At 35.6% G+C, this 16,298-nt stretch overlaps 1 protein-coding gene across 1 annotated transcript in view; it reads right to left on the bottom strand.

Moving 5' to 3' along the window:
* Window positions 1–16,298, bottom strand: part of LOC150104247 (uncharacterized) — a 260,544-nt gene that overhangs the window by 106,165 nt on the left and 138,081 nt on the right. The window contains exon 7 of the mRNA XM_090396434.1: window positions 14,089–14,156. Within this exon, the coding sequence (XP_090252560.1) occupies window positions 14,089–14,156 (68 nt within the window). The remainder of the gene's footprint in view (window positions 1–14,088; window positions 14,157–16,298) is intronic.

The raw sequence follows: 16,298 nt of genomic DNA, 5'->3' as shown, positions 1-16,298 counted from the left end.
AAAGTTATCAAAACATAATCCTGCCTGCTTTCATGCAAAAAAGATTAATTCACATTCCCTTACTCTTGACAATACACAAATCAACAGATATGATCATCTCTCTCTTCCCAGACTGACATTTTTCTCTAGCCTTTCCTGGAGCCATCTACCATGATTTGCAGAGAGCAACTGGAGAGAAAGTTGGCTATCCAATTACAGAGGATGGCAATTTGTTTAGCTGGCCTTGATACTACACACAGTCAAAAGCATGTTTCCAGCGGTGGGTGATGTAAGCTGCGAGGTCAGCTATGGATCTTGAATGGAATTTGTATTGGTGGGCCTCTAAGTAGTGGAGGAGTTGGCTACTGATGACTTTCTCCATTATTTTGGAGAGGGCATAGGTGATGGCAATTGGTCGGTAGTTTGATTGTAAACTTCTAGTGCCTTTTTTTGGAATAGGATGGATGCGAGATTGCTTCCATGCATAGCTGATACTTATCCCAATGCATGGAAGCAATCTCACATCCATTGACTAATTTGTTTTAAATTTATAATACCATATACAGCATATATAAGAAATAAATTTACACTAGGTGTTAAAAATCAAATCTTGTAAATGGCATCCATTTTCTGCTTTGCACAAACGAGTCCTCTCTAAGGCGTTTTCCATGACACCTTTTAGTGCTTTAGGTTCCAGTGCTCTGATTTCAGTCCGAATAGTTCTTCAGCTGTTGGAGTGTCTGAGGCTTGTTAACATAAACTTTTTCTTTGAGATAGCCCCATAGGAAGAAATCAGGAGTCATCAGATCTGAAGAACACGATGACCAGCTTATGTTGCAACTGAGGGAAATTATTATTCCCTCAAAAATTTGCTTGAGTAGTTGGATTGTGCCCCTTGCTATATGAGCTTTTGCTCTGTCCTATTGGAACCACACCATGTTTATCTTGAACTGCTGGGAGTAAGAAATTTTCAATCATAGGCCAATATTCATCCTCTGTAACATTAACAGGGTTCTGAACGTGGTCTTTGAAAAAGTCCGAACATCTTGCAATGTCACCCCACCGTACACTTTGCAATTCCCTTTGGTGAATGGCCCTAGGATTTTCCAAACCTCAAATCCTGCAGTTTTGTTTGTTAATGAAGCCATTCCAATGAAAATATGCTTCATCTGACATTATCAGTTTGTGGATAAATTCAGGATCTCTCCCCTTGCTAATTCTTGAAATCTGACTGCATATTGAAATCTGTGGGCATAATCTGGTAGCTTCAGCTGTTGCACCAACTGGATTTTATACAGAAACAGGTTCAAGGTTTTCGGAATACGCTGACGTCCGAGAGAGAGACTCCAACCTGTTCAGACTGCCTTCGAGTTGATGTGCTCTGGTCTTCTGCAACACTCCCTTACACGGTCAACTATGGTTTTGTTCCTAACCGAGCAGGTCTACCTGTTCGTGCTTGTTACTTCCTCAAAATGATCAATCAAACGTCTAATCACTGATTTGCTTGAAGAATCTCTAACACCGTAATGGCGACGATATGCTCGTTGGGTCAGAATTATTGATCCTTGATTTGAATAGTAAAATTTCACAATTTGTGTTCACTGTTTGGTCGTGAATTTTTCATGGTTAATCTCCAAGGTCTTCTTTATAAAATCTGTAAAGAAAAATTTTTAAAAATTAATTAAAAAAGTTATTAAAAATTCAGACCCCCCCCCCATGACTTTCGGCTCGTCCTGTATAACAGACTCTAGTAGAGACAATGCAGGATGGATGTTATATCTAGAGCACAATGTTTGAAAACAACTGGAGAGATGCCATTAGAACCAGAAAACTTTAGCGTCCAAGTATTTAGTAATTTACTGATGACTTTTTGATGAAAAAGGAAGCATACAGTGCTTGGATTCTAGTATGGTAGGGGGTGCCCTTGGTCATCTATGCAGGAATTTGATGAAAAGTGATGCTGAGAGGTCATCTCTAACTTTGGGTGAAGTAAAAGTGGTATCATCAGGATAAGAGAAAAATGGGAGTGCAAGTGATCAGAAGTTGTATCCAATGGCTGTAGCAAGGAACCAGATGGATAAGAGGCAAGTTGTCTGCTTTGGCTTTATAAAGTCTGATTTGCATATGTTGTGCACTTTGATATAGGCAGATTATGAAGCTGGAGTTCTTGATGCAAGTCACCTGCAATAAAATGATTTTTTTCTTGAACTGTTTTGATACACTTTTGGTTGAACCAGGTCTTGGAAAGTGGATGAGGATTATGGATTGCATGGGAGATGAAGGCTTTCATGCTAGTGAGAATAATTTCTGTAACTAACTCATTTGGAGCAGGTGTTATGGTTGAATGAGCAGAAGCAATAGTCACACCAAAGAAAGGAATCAAGGTCAGGAATGGTTGGAGAAGGGAGTTCTGTGTGAGAGAGGAGACTTGTACAAGTTTATGATCTGAGTTGCAGAAGGGTATTTGAAGAATGAAGATGGTTATCAGGAATTTGAGTAAATAGATGTATGATTTGTGTTAAGTCATTACTTCAGCAAAGACTTCTGAGATTTACCTGAAACTTCAGAAAGGAAAGGAAAAAAATTAGAAACATATGACAACCTGTGTAGATGTATTTCCTTTGGCATATTCTTTCTGATGTTTCAGGATATGCCAAAATATGATAATAACTTCAAGTCAGCCTCAAGTTGTCATCAACCTTTTGTCAAAAAGAGGCAAGAAACAGCTGTCAGCATTCTTAGCTTCAGCCACAATTTTGAAGTTGTGCCTTGTCAAGTTCCAACATTAAGCCTTAAGAAGCATGTAGTATCTGCAACCAGACGTAGCTAACATCCTCATGCAGGCTTTGCTGCCTAAAAGAAACTGCTCAGGGTTGCTTAAGGGTCAAAGGTAAATAAATGGGAGGAGACCCCCACATCACCTTTCAGGAATGCAGAGAACCAACTGAGGCTTCTGGCCTAATGTCAAATTTTCACCTTCACGTGGTGTACCCTGTTAGTAGGTATCTACTGGGTTGAACGAATGAGGATGGGCTGGCAATTTGGGACTTAGCCCAAATTGTACTCTCTATTGGCTTAAACCACAAATGCATATGATGGTACATAATGAGATTTCATGCCTGCAGGAGTATTGACAGATATAAAAGTTTTGCAGTGGCTACACTACATAACTCAGATGGACTTATGAGAAGGTCAAATTCCCAATGATTGGAGTAGAGCTCTCTCATAGTAAATTGAATGTGAGAATTACAGAGGAATTTCTCTACTAAGTGTTCCAGGTAAGATTTATGCAAGCAGACTTGAAAAGAGGTTGAGAGAGAGAGATTGTGGAAGAGAAAATCGGAGAAAAGCAAGCTGGGTTCAGGACAAATAGAGGTTGTCAAGATAAGATTTTCACTTTAAGACAAACAGTTGAGAAATTGTGGGAATATGACAAAGATCTGTACTTAAGTTCTGTAGATTTGAAAAAGGCATGACAATGTGCCCGGAAAAAAGCTTTTCAAAAGGCTACGATTATATGGGGTGAATGGAACATTATACAGAGCAATAGATAGTCTATATTGTTGTCAGTCAGCAGGAATTGAAGGAAATACAGGAAGATGGTTTGATGTAAAATCAGGGGTAAGACAAGGATGCACATTATGTTCACTCTTATTCATCATCATCTATATGGATCACACTATGAAAGAAAGTGGCATCAAGCCCAATTAGAAAGATGTCAAACTTAGCTCTTTGCTTTATGCAGATGATGTACTCCTAAACACATCAAGTGCAAGTCTCCGGGATTCACTAATTAAATTCAATAATAGCTGTAACAAATTTGGCATGAAAATCAGGCAGGAACATAAAATACTGCAGCTGCATTATGAATAGATATCCTATAGAACAAATAAAATTATTTAGACACAGTTTTTAGTGAAGATGGCAGGTTAAATCTGGAAATAGATAACAGAATAAGCAAAATATTTATGGTGGGTAGCCAGCTGAAATAAATTTATATGGAATAATAGAGAAATTAGCCAAAACACCAAACTAGCAGTATACAAGACAGTGTTTAAACCAGCTTTAAGTTATGGATCTAAGAGTTTGGTTAGAAATAAAGCTTGATCAAAGACTAGAGACCACAGATATAAGGGTTCTAAGAAAAATTAGGGGAGTAAATAAATGGCATCAATGGCAGAATCATATTAAAAAGGAAGATATTAGAAAGGAACTTGAGATTATTAACCTGAGACTTGCAATCAAAAATGTGTCAGCAGAGCTAATGTAAGGTGGTATGGCCACTTAAACAGAATGGGTGAAGAAAGGTTAACTAATCAGGTGATTGATGCCAAGATGGTAGGAAAGAGACCCAGAAGAAGACCAAGGTCTAGGTGGATTGATTCAGTCAGAAGTCTCTTAAAAGCACAAAATGTCAGATATGACAATATTGGAGTGCTCACAAGTAATAGATTGATTTGAAGGAAAATTCTTGATGGGAGATTAATAATAATATTAACTTAATCATGTAGTGCTGTCATAGTAACCTGAACACCTCTTGGGTACATATCAGGAAATTGACGATGATGAAGAAACTGCTCCATCAAATTACACATTGTGTAAATTATTATTATTATACACCTCCAGGGAGTCCAAAGACTCACTGAGGGAGAGTACCTGCTCTACAGCTCTGTCTCTGCCATTCAATCCACCAACTGACCGCAATTACACCAACGCTATCTACGCCAACCACCACCACCAGTATTTCCACAGACAATCACAAACATCCATGGGATTCGAACTCACAGCCTGGAGAGTGGATACACTGACCACTCAGCCAGCCAGGCTATTATACATATATGTTAAATATAATTGATAAACCAGAATACAAATGATAAATTCATTACTATATGTATGATGGAACACTGCTAGTTGTTACTATCACATTCTGTGATATCACGCGTGCTATATTCGAGGTCCGTGGCAGTTAAATTTTTGATGAAAGCAAACCATACTTGATGTAAAATTAAGCTTCGATTTTAGGATCCCTACACAATGCAATAAAAATAAAGGCTTATTTTGCATTATGTATGGTCTGCTTTCATCAAAAATTTAACAGGTACGGACCTAGAATATAGCAAGCGCGATACCACAGAACATGATAGCAACAACTGGCAATGTTCCAAAGCACATACAGTAATGAATTTATCATTTGTATTCTGGTTTATCAATTATATTTAATAGCTGTGAAGTTATTAAAAACATCTAATATGTGTAATTAATTGTTAATAGACTTTTGCTGTGTAAAACTTTAATGAACTATCCCTGATGATGTCAGTCTTATGAAGCTTGCCAGGTTTTAATTGCTATTTTTAATAAACTCCTTATTTATATTATGATGTGGTCTCAATACCGAAAACTTCCCACAGTAACCCTCTTTATCCTAAAATTAGGTGCTGCTGATTTCCTCTGCTTTAAACTAGACAGTTAAAACTTTAACCCCTTTTATTGGCCAATACCTCATCTTATATAAAATGTTCCATTCACTTCAAATCTTTAATCTAAAATTTAAAGTAGTAATGATGCTTACTTTTGACATTACTTCTTTATTCATCAGTATTCCCATTTCTGATGCCTTAGCTTTACTTAAAAATGTCCCCTCCATCACCATTATCGATCTTTTCAATTTTAACAGCCATGGGCTTCCCCATCTCTAGGTGATTTCTATATGTAGCATTAAAAAATAATAATAATAATAAATAATATATATACTCCTGATGCTGCCATCCTCAAATACTTTATCTGGTTAACATACACCGATGATGTGTTCTTCATTTAGTTATGTGGCTCAGATTACACTCCTTCATCCTCCATCTTAACAGCCAACACTCCCAGAATCCAATTCACTATAAAAAACACAATCTATCTTTTCTAGTTGCTCCAATCGCACATCTTCCCAATGCAACTCTTTCTCAGTTTAAAGAAAACCTATCCACATTGGTAATTACAAACACACTTTCCCATCATCCCCTCCTTAAAACAGTATGGAATCATAAAAAAAGTCTTATTAACAGAGCCTCCAACCTCTGTTGCAACTAAACCTCCCTCACAGGTGAACTTTCCTTTATTTTCTGTAGCTTCTTATCCAACTGCTAAAATACCAAAAATAATAGCCAAGTAATTGTTTCTCCTTTCACCTCAACATACAGATTATAGTAATGCTATTACATATCTGTGGTGCCTCATAAATAATAGCTAGAACATTAAAGAAATATAAGCTGTAAACTGCTCTCAAACCTCATATGAAACTGACTGTCCTTATTCCTTCTTTCTCCTTAAGGATCAACTTCCTTCCCTTTCTATTCCACACAGTGTGTACAAAGTCACTTGTTTTTTTTTCAGCTTGTTATATTATGAACAAACTGAGAGATCTGCTAACATCTGCCTTGAAGAACACAAGAAATATATTTACTGGAGCAATTATGGTCAGTCAGATCCAGATGATGATGTTGGATGCCTTGCACAGAATCAGAGGGAAAAAATGTATGCTTCACCACAGCAAATACAAATTTGCAAGACTTTTCTCTGTAATCAGCAGCAGATTAAAAAAAAAAAAAAAATTTAAATGAACATAGTTGTGTGAAACAGTAATTCTTAGACATGCCATCCAACAGCCACGGATAACTACTAGCATCTGTAGAGGCACCCATCTTAGGACTAGTCTTCTAGTTCAACATCTTTTACTTACTGTTTTTTTTTTTTTTGTGTGTGTGTGTGTGTGTGTGTGTGTTCTTACAATTTTTATATTGTATCCCAGATGATGTCTCTGACAGAGATGAAGCACTGGAATTATTAAACCATTGTTTAATTATTTCACTGTCCTGTTTTCCTTCCATTAAACCTGAAGATTAGATTAAACCAGCACCTAAGCCTAAATAATCGTCATAGTAATTCAAGACCTACTGGAGAGCAACGATGGCAAAGTGGAATACTTTAGACATGCATCATCAATCCCTCCCCACAAAAAACTGTTTAATTGTTAGTTGCAAATGAACTGCTTTTTTTTCATATAACTCCCACTCATAAAAGGTTTCTTCAGATTTAGATGGGAGATAAATTTCATCGCCTGGTGTGAGGTCACTGCCCTCATACCAGACAATGGTCTCCCTGCTGTGAGTCAATGAAATCTATGGCAAGATTCATATCCATAGGCTGTTGGAAAACAGATACATTAAACAGCAAACCAAGATGGTAAATTAGCTTCTTGAAATTTCAAATATTGTAAGGTGCAAGGCACTTCATATCTCCATTCTATCTGGAAAAAGATCAAGATCCTTTTGATCTTTTTTTCCAGATAGATTTATTAAGTACAGCTACATAACTTCTCCACTTTACAATTCTGATACAGTTCTTTGTTCTACTGTTTTCTCTGTTCTTCTGTAATACTGTTTCTGATAGGTCCAAATATCTTAGTTTTAATAAGCACAAAGATACAAGAATACAAACAAAATGAATAAAACTCTGACAAATATTTTGATCTTAATCTAATAGAGCCAGCCTGATTGGCAGTGGCTAGTGTATCTGCTCTCCAGTCAAAAGGCTGTAGGTTCAAATCCTGTTGGGGGCATGGATGTTTGTGAAAATACTAGTGGTGTGGACGGTAGATGGTGTTGGTGTAGTTGCGGTTCATTGTGAGTTGAGTGGTGGAGAAAGAGTTGTAGTGTAGGTGTCCCCTGATAGGAAAAAGTGTGGGTACTAGATTGTATTTCTTGAGGAGTTTTAAAATTGGTTCAGGGCTGATAGAAGCAGGCTTATAAGAGTTAATCTGCTGTATTTTCCAGTGGAAGAATTTTGCATGATAAGCTGGATGTTGTGAAGTTCTAGTTTGAAATCCTGGAGATTGAAGCAGATAATATGAGCTCTGTATAAAAAAATTTTGATGATGCCTATTTTTTGAGATGGGTGATATAGAGAATTCCACTGTATGTAGCAGCCAGTGAAGGTAGGTTTGTGGTAAATGGAAGTAGATAGATATCCTGCTTTTCTTTTGGTGAAGGAAAGCAGGATATCTAAGTTCGCCAATTTACCAACCTTTTAAATTTTCCACTTTACAATTAGTTAACATGTACTTCCATACATGTTAACTAATGTTAACATGTATGGAAGTACATGCAAAGTTAATACAGATTATTTTTGTTAGAAAAACACACACACACACACACACACACAGAGAGAGAGAGAGAGGGTATTTTGAAGATTGCCCAAGATGACAAAAACATCATCCTCGCAGCATACTCGAAATGATGGTTGGGGTTGTATGGAGAATAGTTTTCTATCAATGTTCAAGTTAAAAATTGATTTGTGCTGGTGAGAGTAGACTCCCCATTGAAGTACATTTGATGTTTTTAAGGGGTGGGGGGGGGGGGTAAAAGTGTAGCTGGGTGAATGGTGAAGTCAAAAGGTTTGTGATAGTAACTGAAGAGTAACACCCAGTGGAAGATTTGTAAACAAGGATTCAACTTCAAAATCACAATTATATCTGCAAGCTGTACTATACAGGTTAGTTTTCACTTTAACCAAAAAACTAGTGTTTTTTTTTTTCTTTTTCTGAATGAGTGGGAATTGCCACGTTTGAAACTTTAAAAGTCAAGATAATAATTTAGCTTATCTCAACTTTAGTGGTAAGCAGGAGAATCAATGCAATTCCCAATGTGGGAAAAAAGGGAAATATCTTCTTAGTAGATATTCAGAAGAGCATAAAAACAGAGAATACAAGCAAAATTAATCTTCAGTTTTTCAATAGTATCTTTGTCCAAATTGGTAACTTTATCAAGTAATGAGTTTAGTTATTGATCTAGCAGTTAGTGGGGATTTGTAGTCAATTTTCTGATATGTAAACACTTCTACATGACAGAGTTCTGTCATGTAGAAGAAGCGCTTTGCTATTGTAATCAAAAGATATTCATTAAGACTGTGACCCTTTCCTTGTCAACTTTGGTAATGACTAGATAGTTGTGTCTTAGAGATGGCAAAGCTTAAATTCTGCAAACCAACTGCTGGAAGGAAGAAGTTTGGCTTTGAATAGTACAGAAGTGACTTCTAAACAAAATTTGTTTGCATTGTCACTGGATACAGCAGATAAACTTTGCTTGATGTTGTAGAAGAAATCCAGATATGGGGATTTTTTTTTTTTTTTAGTGACTATTGCAAAACCCTGCACTTTGGAAAATGAGAATTTTTGTCTGAATAAGAGGGCACTTGGAGATGTAGACCACTCATTTTTCAGAGTTGATGAGATGGTCTCTGCTTAGCTAAGAGATAGTCAAATTTGCATTCAAGACACTGTGTTTATTAAAAGAGCACCAGAGTGACTGTTTGAATATACATACAACTATATTTAACAAGTAGGAATCTAAGAAGGAAGCAATTATTTCCTGTAGTTCAGCGATGCGGAAAACATTAACCACAAATTCACATTTGGCTGCTTACATGGGAAAAGTTGGCAGTGCAATAAATTTGATGGGCACCAGGTGATTTTTAAATTTTGCAAAGTTAAGAATTATCTTGGATGTAGAAATTAAAAATGGAAACTCAAACTTATATTGAAGTATATTTAATAGATGTAAATTTTCATCCAAGTATCAAAGGCATCTTCAGTACATTAACAATGGAACGCAAACTAAAATGCAATAAAAGAATTAATTTTAAAAGCACCATTAAGTGTAAATAAGACAGTCAGTAAATTCAAAATAATAATAATTAAATTAATATAAAATGATAAATCAGGAATTTACATAAAATTGATACAATAATATTTTCCATAAAGGGGATAACTGAAGGCCAATCAGACAGTTTAAGTTTGGATGTTGTGAAAGGCCTTGCGGCTATCCTTGTATAACTGTTCTATAAGGAATTTGCTTTTATGTAAGAGTTTAGTTTCTACCAAAGAACCCTATGTTCAGTTGAGATGACATGTTCTACTGGGTCTTACTGTCCAAGTTCACGATACGGAATATGCAATTTACGTTCCTCACAACAGACAGCTACAGATTGGCTAGACTGCACAAAGTAAGAAAAATCACAGGAGCAAGGGATCTGGTAGACATCTTGAAAGCTGAGTGGAGAAAGCTTTTCTTTAGGTGAGGAAAGAAAAGCAGAAATCTTCCTGACAGGACAAAAGGACACTGCAATATTAAGGGTCTTGAACTCTAGCAGTACTTTCAGAAATTCCTTTAACAATCAGGAGTGGAATTCAAGAGATATATTCTGGAGATATAGACAGTGGTAGCCTAAAGCCATTAAAAGCTTTTTTGATAAAGAAATCATTAAAACCATTTTTTATAAATTTCTTAAAGTAACAAACTTGTTTATAGTTTTGATTGCTAGAGTATGTTGTAATCGTTAGTGCAACTTTCAAGTTGGATGACACAGCAGTTTTCATGTGGCAACGTTGAAGTAAGAGTGTGTTAGTGGAACAGGTCAGGTGTCATGGAACAAAGAGCTGTGATAAAAATTTTACTGTAAATTAGGAAAACTGTCATACAATGTACCAAGATCTAAGTTTACAGCAATGACTGTCTGAGCTACGCACAGGTGTTCCGCTGGTTTTCAACATTTAAAGAAGGGAGGAAGTCCCTGGAGGATGAACCATACTGTGAATAGTGAGTTTCTGCAAGGACAAATGAAAATGTGGTGGAAGCTAAGCAAATTGTTGCCCATGACAGGCAAATAACCACTAGGCTACTCACTGTACAGCTTGGTGTCAGTAAGAAAAGAACTGTTCCACAACAATTGGTTTCTGTTGCATGACAATACAAAGCAGTTTCTAGGGTTCAAAGTTGATCTGAACCCTCTCTCCCCCCCCATTCACCAGATTTGGTTCCACACTTTTATCCTCTTCCCAAAGATGAAGTGTCCCTTGATAGGGGAGGGCTTCAGCGACATTGAGAACATCCAATTCAATGCGATCCAGAGACTGAAGGAGGTTTCCATTCAGGATTTCTAATGTCCCTTCGAGAACCCATACAACAGAGGTAAATGTGTGGAGTTGGAGAGAATATTTTGAATCTGTGTAATGGACAATTCTAAATATATTTCTTTGTTTTGATATAATAACTGTCGTTTCATTATTAACGGGCACACTGTGTATTATAAGCACAATGTATCATCATCAAATTCCTGATATATATCCTCAAGGGGTGTACAGGATATCATGTTACTATCATATCCTGTACACCCCTTGAGGGTATATATCAGGAATTTGATGATGATACATTGTGCTTAAAATACACAATGTATCATAATATAAGCACAATGTAATAAGGTCTTAATGGATCAGATTTTTTTTAAATTGGATGTGTGAAGTTGCACGTATATAATGATCAGTGTGTGTTTCTTTTAAACAAAAAACTAAGAAATACAAACCACCATAAATCTAGCTGGTTGTTTTTCTCCTCCTCTAGATTGAACTGAATTCTATGATGAAGCATATTTATTTTTGAGACAAATAGTTTCAAATCTGATGAAGCATTTCATATTGCAAAAATATCATCCACATACTAAAGAAAGAGCCATAAGGCTTCATTTCGGCAATTTAAAATTACATAGGAAAAGTGGATATTATAGATCCAACATTATTTCAAAGCTAAATGTTTGTAGAGGTTCATGAGCTCTCAGGTCAAATTTACAAAACTTCAAAATAGTTTCTACAAACATTCAGCTTTGAAATAATGTTCGATCTTTAATATCCACTTTTCCTATATAATTAGGAGAAATGTCTTTAAGAAGGTGATATTAGAAATGTTCCATGTAGTTGGTAAGAGTAGGAGCAACAGGATTACCTATGAGTGTACTGGACCTTCAATATGTTGATTAAATCGTCTTGTATACTGAAATAACCAGAGTATATTACAAAGTCAAAAAGTCTAATAATGTCCGGAGGAAAATCTTGTTTAAGTAATTAGTAGTAACTGTCAAAAAAATGTTCATGAAAACAGATATTATATCAAGATCATATCTGAAGGTTCTAAATACAAATTTTGGTTTAAAAATCTAAGGAGTTCGTGATACGAAAAGCAGACTTTCCGGTAGAGGAAGATAATAACCTACAAAAGAATTTAGAAACTTCATATGTGGGGGCAGCTGTTGCTACCTATTACTGGAAATGGAACACCCAGTTTATGGATCTTGGGGGAACCATATAATATGGGTGGATGAGCATGAAGGATTTTAAGTTTTTTCTTTAATTCTTCATCCCAACTTGAGATGTTATCAATCAATTTACTGAACTTATTAATTTGGCTGGAAGTCAGATTGAATGAGAGGGGACAATAAGCAGAAAAATCATGCAGCATTAAGGAAATCTTCCTAAAATATTCTCTTTTATTTTGTATGATTACTACACTGCTCTCGTGTCCATGCGGTTAGCCTAGTGGCTATGTACTTCGTGACCATATGCCTGGGAAAAGAGTGTCCTGGGTTCAATTCTTGTCGCCGACGTGAGGAGCTTAACGATGCTTCTCAGACACAGCCAAGTTAGCTGGTCTTGGGCATGGACAGCAGGGTTTTTCTGCCAGGTTTTTCTTCTTGCAAGCAGGCAAACTGGCCCTGTGAACATACACGGATTACAGTCAGGAAAACTTAAGACCCAGCCATAGGCCTGATTCGTCAGCTATGCCAGTCCCGAGCCCAGATAAAAAAATTATTTGGGGGGGGGGGGGGGTTTGAGATGGTGCCATACTTCCCCATAAAAGGGGCCTCACGGCCATTATATCATCATACGCTATAAATAAACTGCTCTTGTATGCATAGGTAATAATAAGATTGTTCTTTTTTTTTTTTTTTTTTTAGAGAGATTTTTTATTAAGTGTTCAAAAATCTGATGGTGTTAAGTTAGAAGGTGGTAGTTTTGCTTTCAAGAGAATCGTGGCTGTTTGAAAGATGACTTTTTTGGCAGTCTCAGAAGGACCTAAATGTAAGCCTGTCTATAGGATGAAAAAAAAAAAAAAATTCATAGCAGGTAACTAATTTGAAGAGACCACATATTATGGATTTTTTTTTCAGTAGATTCCTTGTAGAGGTGTTATACAGAGATCTGAAGCCTTTCTACATCGTCCAAACTCAAACAGATCTGATAGCCTTCTGTTATCCCCTTTATAGGGGGATGTTATTGCTTCAATATTATGTAAATTCCTGATTATTGTCTTTTATATTAATGTTTTTAAATTAGGAATTTGCTGACAGTCTGCTGTTTTACTTACACTGTGGTAATGCTTTTAAAATTATTTTATTGCATTTTAATTTGTGTTTCATTGTCAATGTGATGAACATGCATTTGATACTTGAATGAAAATTTTCTATCTACTAAACTTACTCGTGTAAGTTTTAGTTTCCATTTTTAATTTCTACAAATGTGACATTATATATTTATTTTGGAGCAATTATATTGGATGTGCAGCATATTCTTCTGCCTACATATTTATTAACAGCCTTCTCTTATGTCATAAGTGACACTAGAAATACAAATATTTCAGTATTTTGTTCTCATAGCTTTGGAAGGTAATTTTTCATATTGGTCTGTTTTACTCCCTATAATCCCCTATAATCTTATGGTTAAAGTTAGCCCTCACTACAGCAAACACAACAACAACATTACTCACTATAGAAAATTACTGAAAATACCAACCAAGTCTCTTAAGCTATAAGAAATTCAATATAACAAACTATCCAATATGACAAATTATTTCTGTGGATCTTACTATAGCAGGAGTAGACTGCATATGTATGATGTCCATCTAACTTATGCAATTTTTGGATGTGTGTTATTAAACCAAATGCCAAACTTATTAGGCTAATTATGACTAGCCACTGTAAAAGGATTTTCAACATTCCTGTTTATTATAAAATAGATAAAGAAGCTTAAAACTGATTAAGAATTTAATCACAAAGTGAGGTGGCCTGTATCTGGTAAAACCTGTTATGTCTAGGCATCATTATTATTAATAACAGTAAAAACATAACAAAAGTAATAGTAAAAAACATCACAATATTTCTCTTTTATGTTTGGATTATTTAAATGGTTCAGTATTTTAAATTATACAATCTTAAATATTATTTTTAAAAAAGTTTTACCTAAGAAGCATTTTATTAATGTCATCACTGAAAAATTTACATTTGCCTTCTCCTGAATTATATGCTGCCTGAAATATAAAGGTTTCATGTATTTATTTCAGGTTTTATTACACTTTTTCACAAAATGTAATTAAGAACTTGTAATATAAAATTGAAAATAAGTCATGTTTTTGAACAACACAAAATTATTTTATTGTTTTAAAAAGTAATGAAGTATAAAAAAGGAATACAATATAAATGTAATTACTAAATGAAATAAGTGTACAAGAATGAGCCAAAGTGATAAATAATTTGCCTGACAGACCTAACATGTGAAGAAATTACAATAAAAAAGATGTATATCAAACACAGAAGAAAAGAATTTTGGTATAACTTCAAAGGCAAATAAAATCTCAAAATATAACAGAGTAATGCTATAATAGATTTCTGCACAAAATTATACCATTCTGTATGTCTCAAGAGGTACAGAATGATTTATCCAGCTTGTGGTGATTTTCTTTACTTGCTTTAAAATTTGTAAATTTAAAGATTTATGAGTTTAAAACAAATGCCTACATACTGTACATATTTCAGTGAACTAAATATGGTAATGCAATTCTATACATGACATGAAACTAATCGATGATGCGAGGAATCTTTAGAGGCTTTTAAACTGAAGGTGAGTTAGCTAGATATGGAGAGAGTAGTTTCCCCTCACACAAAACAGGCAAACCAGCCAAAAACACATGTAAATAACAAACTAAAATACTGTTATTTTAGTAGTAGATGATGTTAGTTATGTAACATGATGTAGTGCAGATGATGGATTCATTTGTGTAGTATATCTAGTCTACTTTGATGAGAGTCCTAGAACTCTATGGAGGTTTAGGGGGCACACTGCAAAAGTAGCTAAATCAGCTCATCAACTCACTTGGTTGTTGAAAAATACCTTGACGAGCAGAGACAAGCAAGTTATTGTACCTCTGTACCGAGCCTTGATAAGACCTCATCTCGACTACTGTGCCCAGATTTGGTCACCTCGGTTCCTTCTTGATGGGGAGGAGGTGGAGAGGATCCAGAGGCGAGTGACTAAGATGATAACAGGTCTATGGAATGAACCATATGAGAACAGGTTGAAGATTTGTGGGCTGCAGAAACTAGTTGATAGGTGGAGGAGGGGAGATATGATTGAGACATTCAAATTGCTAAAGGGATTCTATAGGATTAATTCAGAGGATATTTTTGAGATCAGGACTGGTGGTGGGAGAACTAGGGGACACCTATGGAAGCTGGGCAAGAGTGTGGTTAGCAGGGGTGTTAGAGCTGGGTTCTTTACTTTTAGAGTGGTAAATGAGTGGAATAAGCTGCCAGAGTCTGTTGTGGGTGCTATGACGGTGAACGAGTTCAAGACAAGGTATGATAGATACTGTGAGAATGTAATCGCATAGTTGTGTGGACATGATGTTTAGGGCCTCCCTCAATGCGTCTAAGGACTCCTGGAGTCGCCCGAAATAATAATAATAATAATATCATGTAATAATAATAATGATGATATTCTTTATTATAATCTACCAGTGGAGGATCCTTAATTGTCTCTTCTACAAATTAGACAATATTATGAATTTTTAGTTAAATAAGAAAATCGATTTTGAAATGATAATAAAAGCAACAGAAAAAAAAATGACATCAGATGTTATTTGGTCTAATATTAATGAAACAAGAACCAGTTTAAAAAAAAAAAAAAATACATGGTGGCCATAATTAAAGAGATGTTCAGAGCCCTGTAGCAAAAATGTATTGGATGAAATTCAACCAAACTTAGTGTAAGTACACTCTGGAAAATGGGGATTTGATTTACAGATGATAAAAAATAGTACAAAATTCTGCCACCAGGGGATATTTGGCGCTATATGGCACATGATATTTGCATAATCTCACTGTTTCTACAGACGAGTTGGAGAATATAAGGAAGACTGAAATGGATTTACATCATTCTGATAAAACTGAAGTGTTATGGATCTCACCTTACCGGAATTGATAGTCAAGCTTTACTATCAACAACGCAGTAACATCAATGCTGTGCTTTGAGAATTCCGGTGTTTGAAGGATGGGAGAAAAGGTCCAGTGACAATAAAAAAATCTTAGAAAAATGATTTTACGATTAGAAAATAGAAGATCTTGAGCAGTGAGGCCAAGATAAGGGTGCAAACAGATTATTTCTCAGCAAGCTG

Source organism: Typopeltis vanoorti, chromosome 8 (assembly GCF_054136105.1).
Source record: "Typopeltis vanoorti isolate ZY-2024b chromosome 8, IOZ_Tvanoo_1.0, whole genome shotgun sequence".
Classification (NCBI taxonomy): Eukaryota; Metazoa; Arthropoda; class Arachnida; order Uropygi; family Thelyphonidae; genus Typopeltis; species Typopeltis vanoorti.
This window is presented reverse-complemented; position numbering and strand designations above follow the sequence as displayed.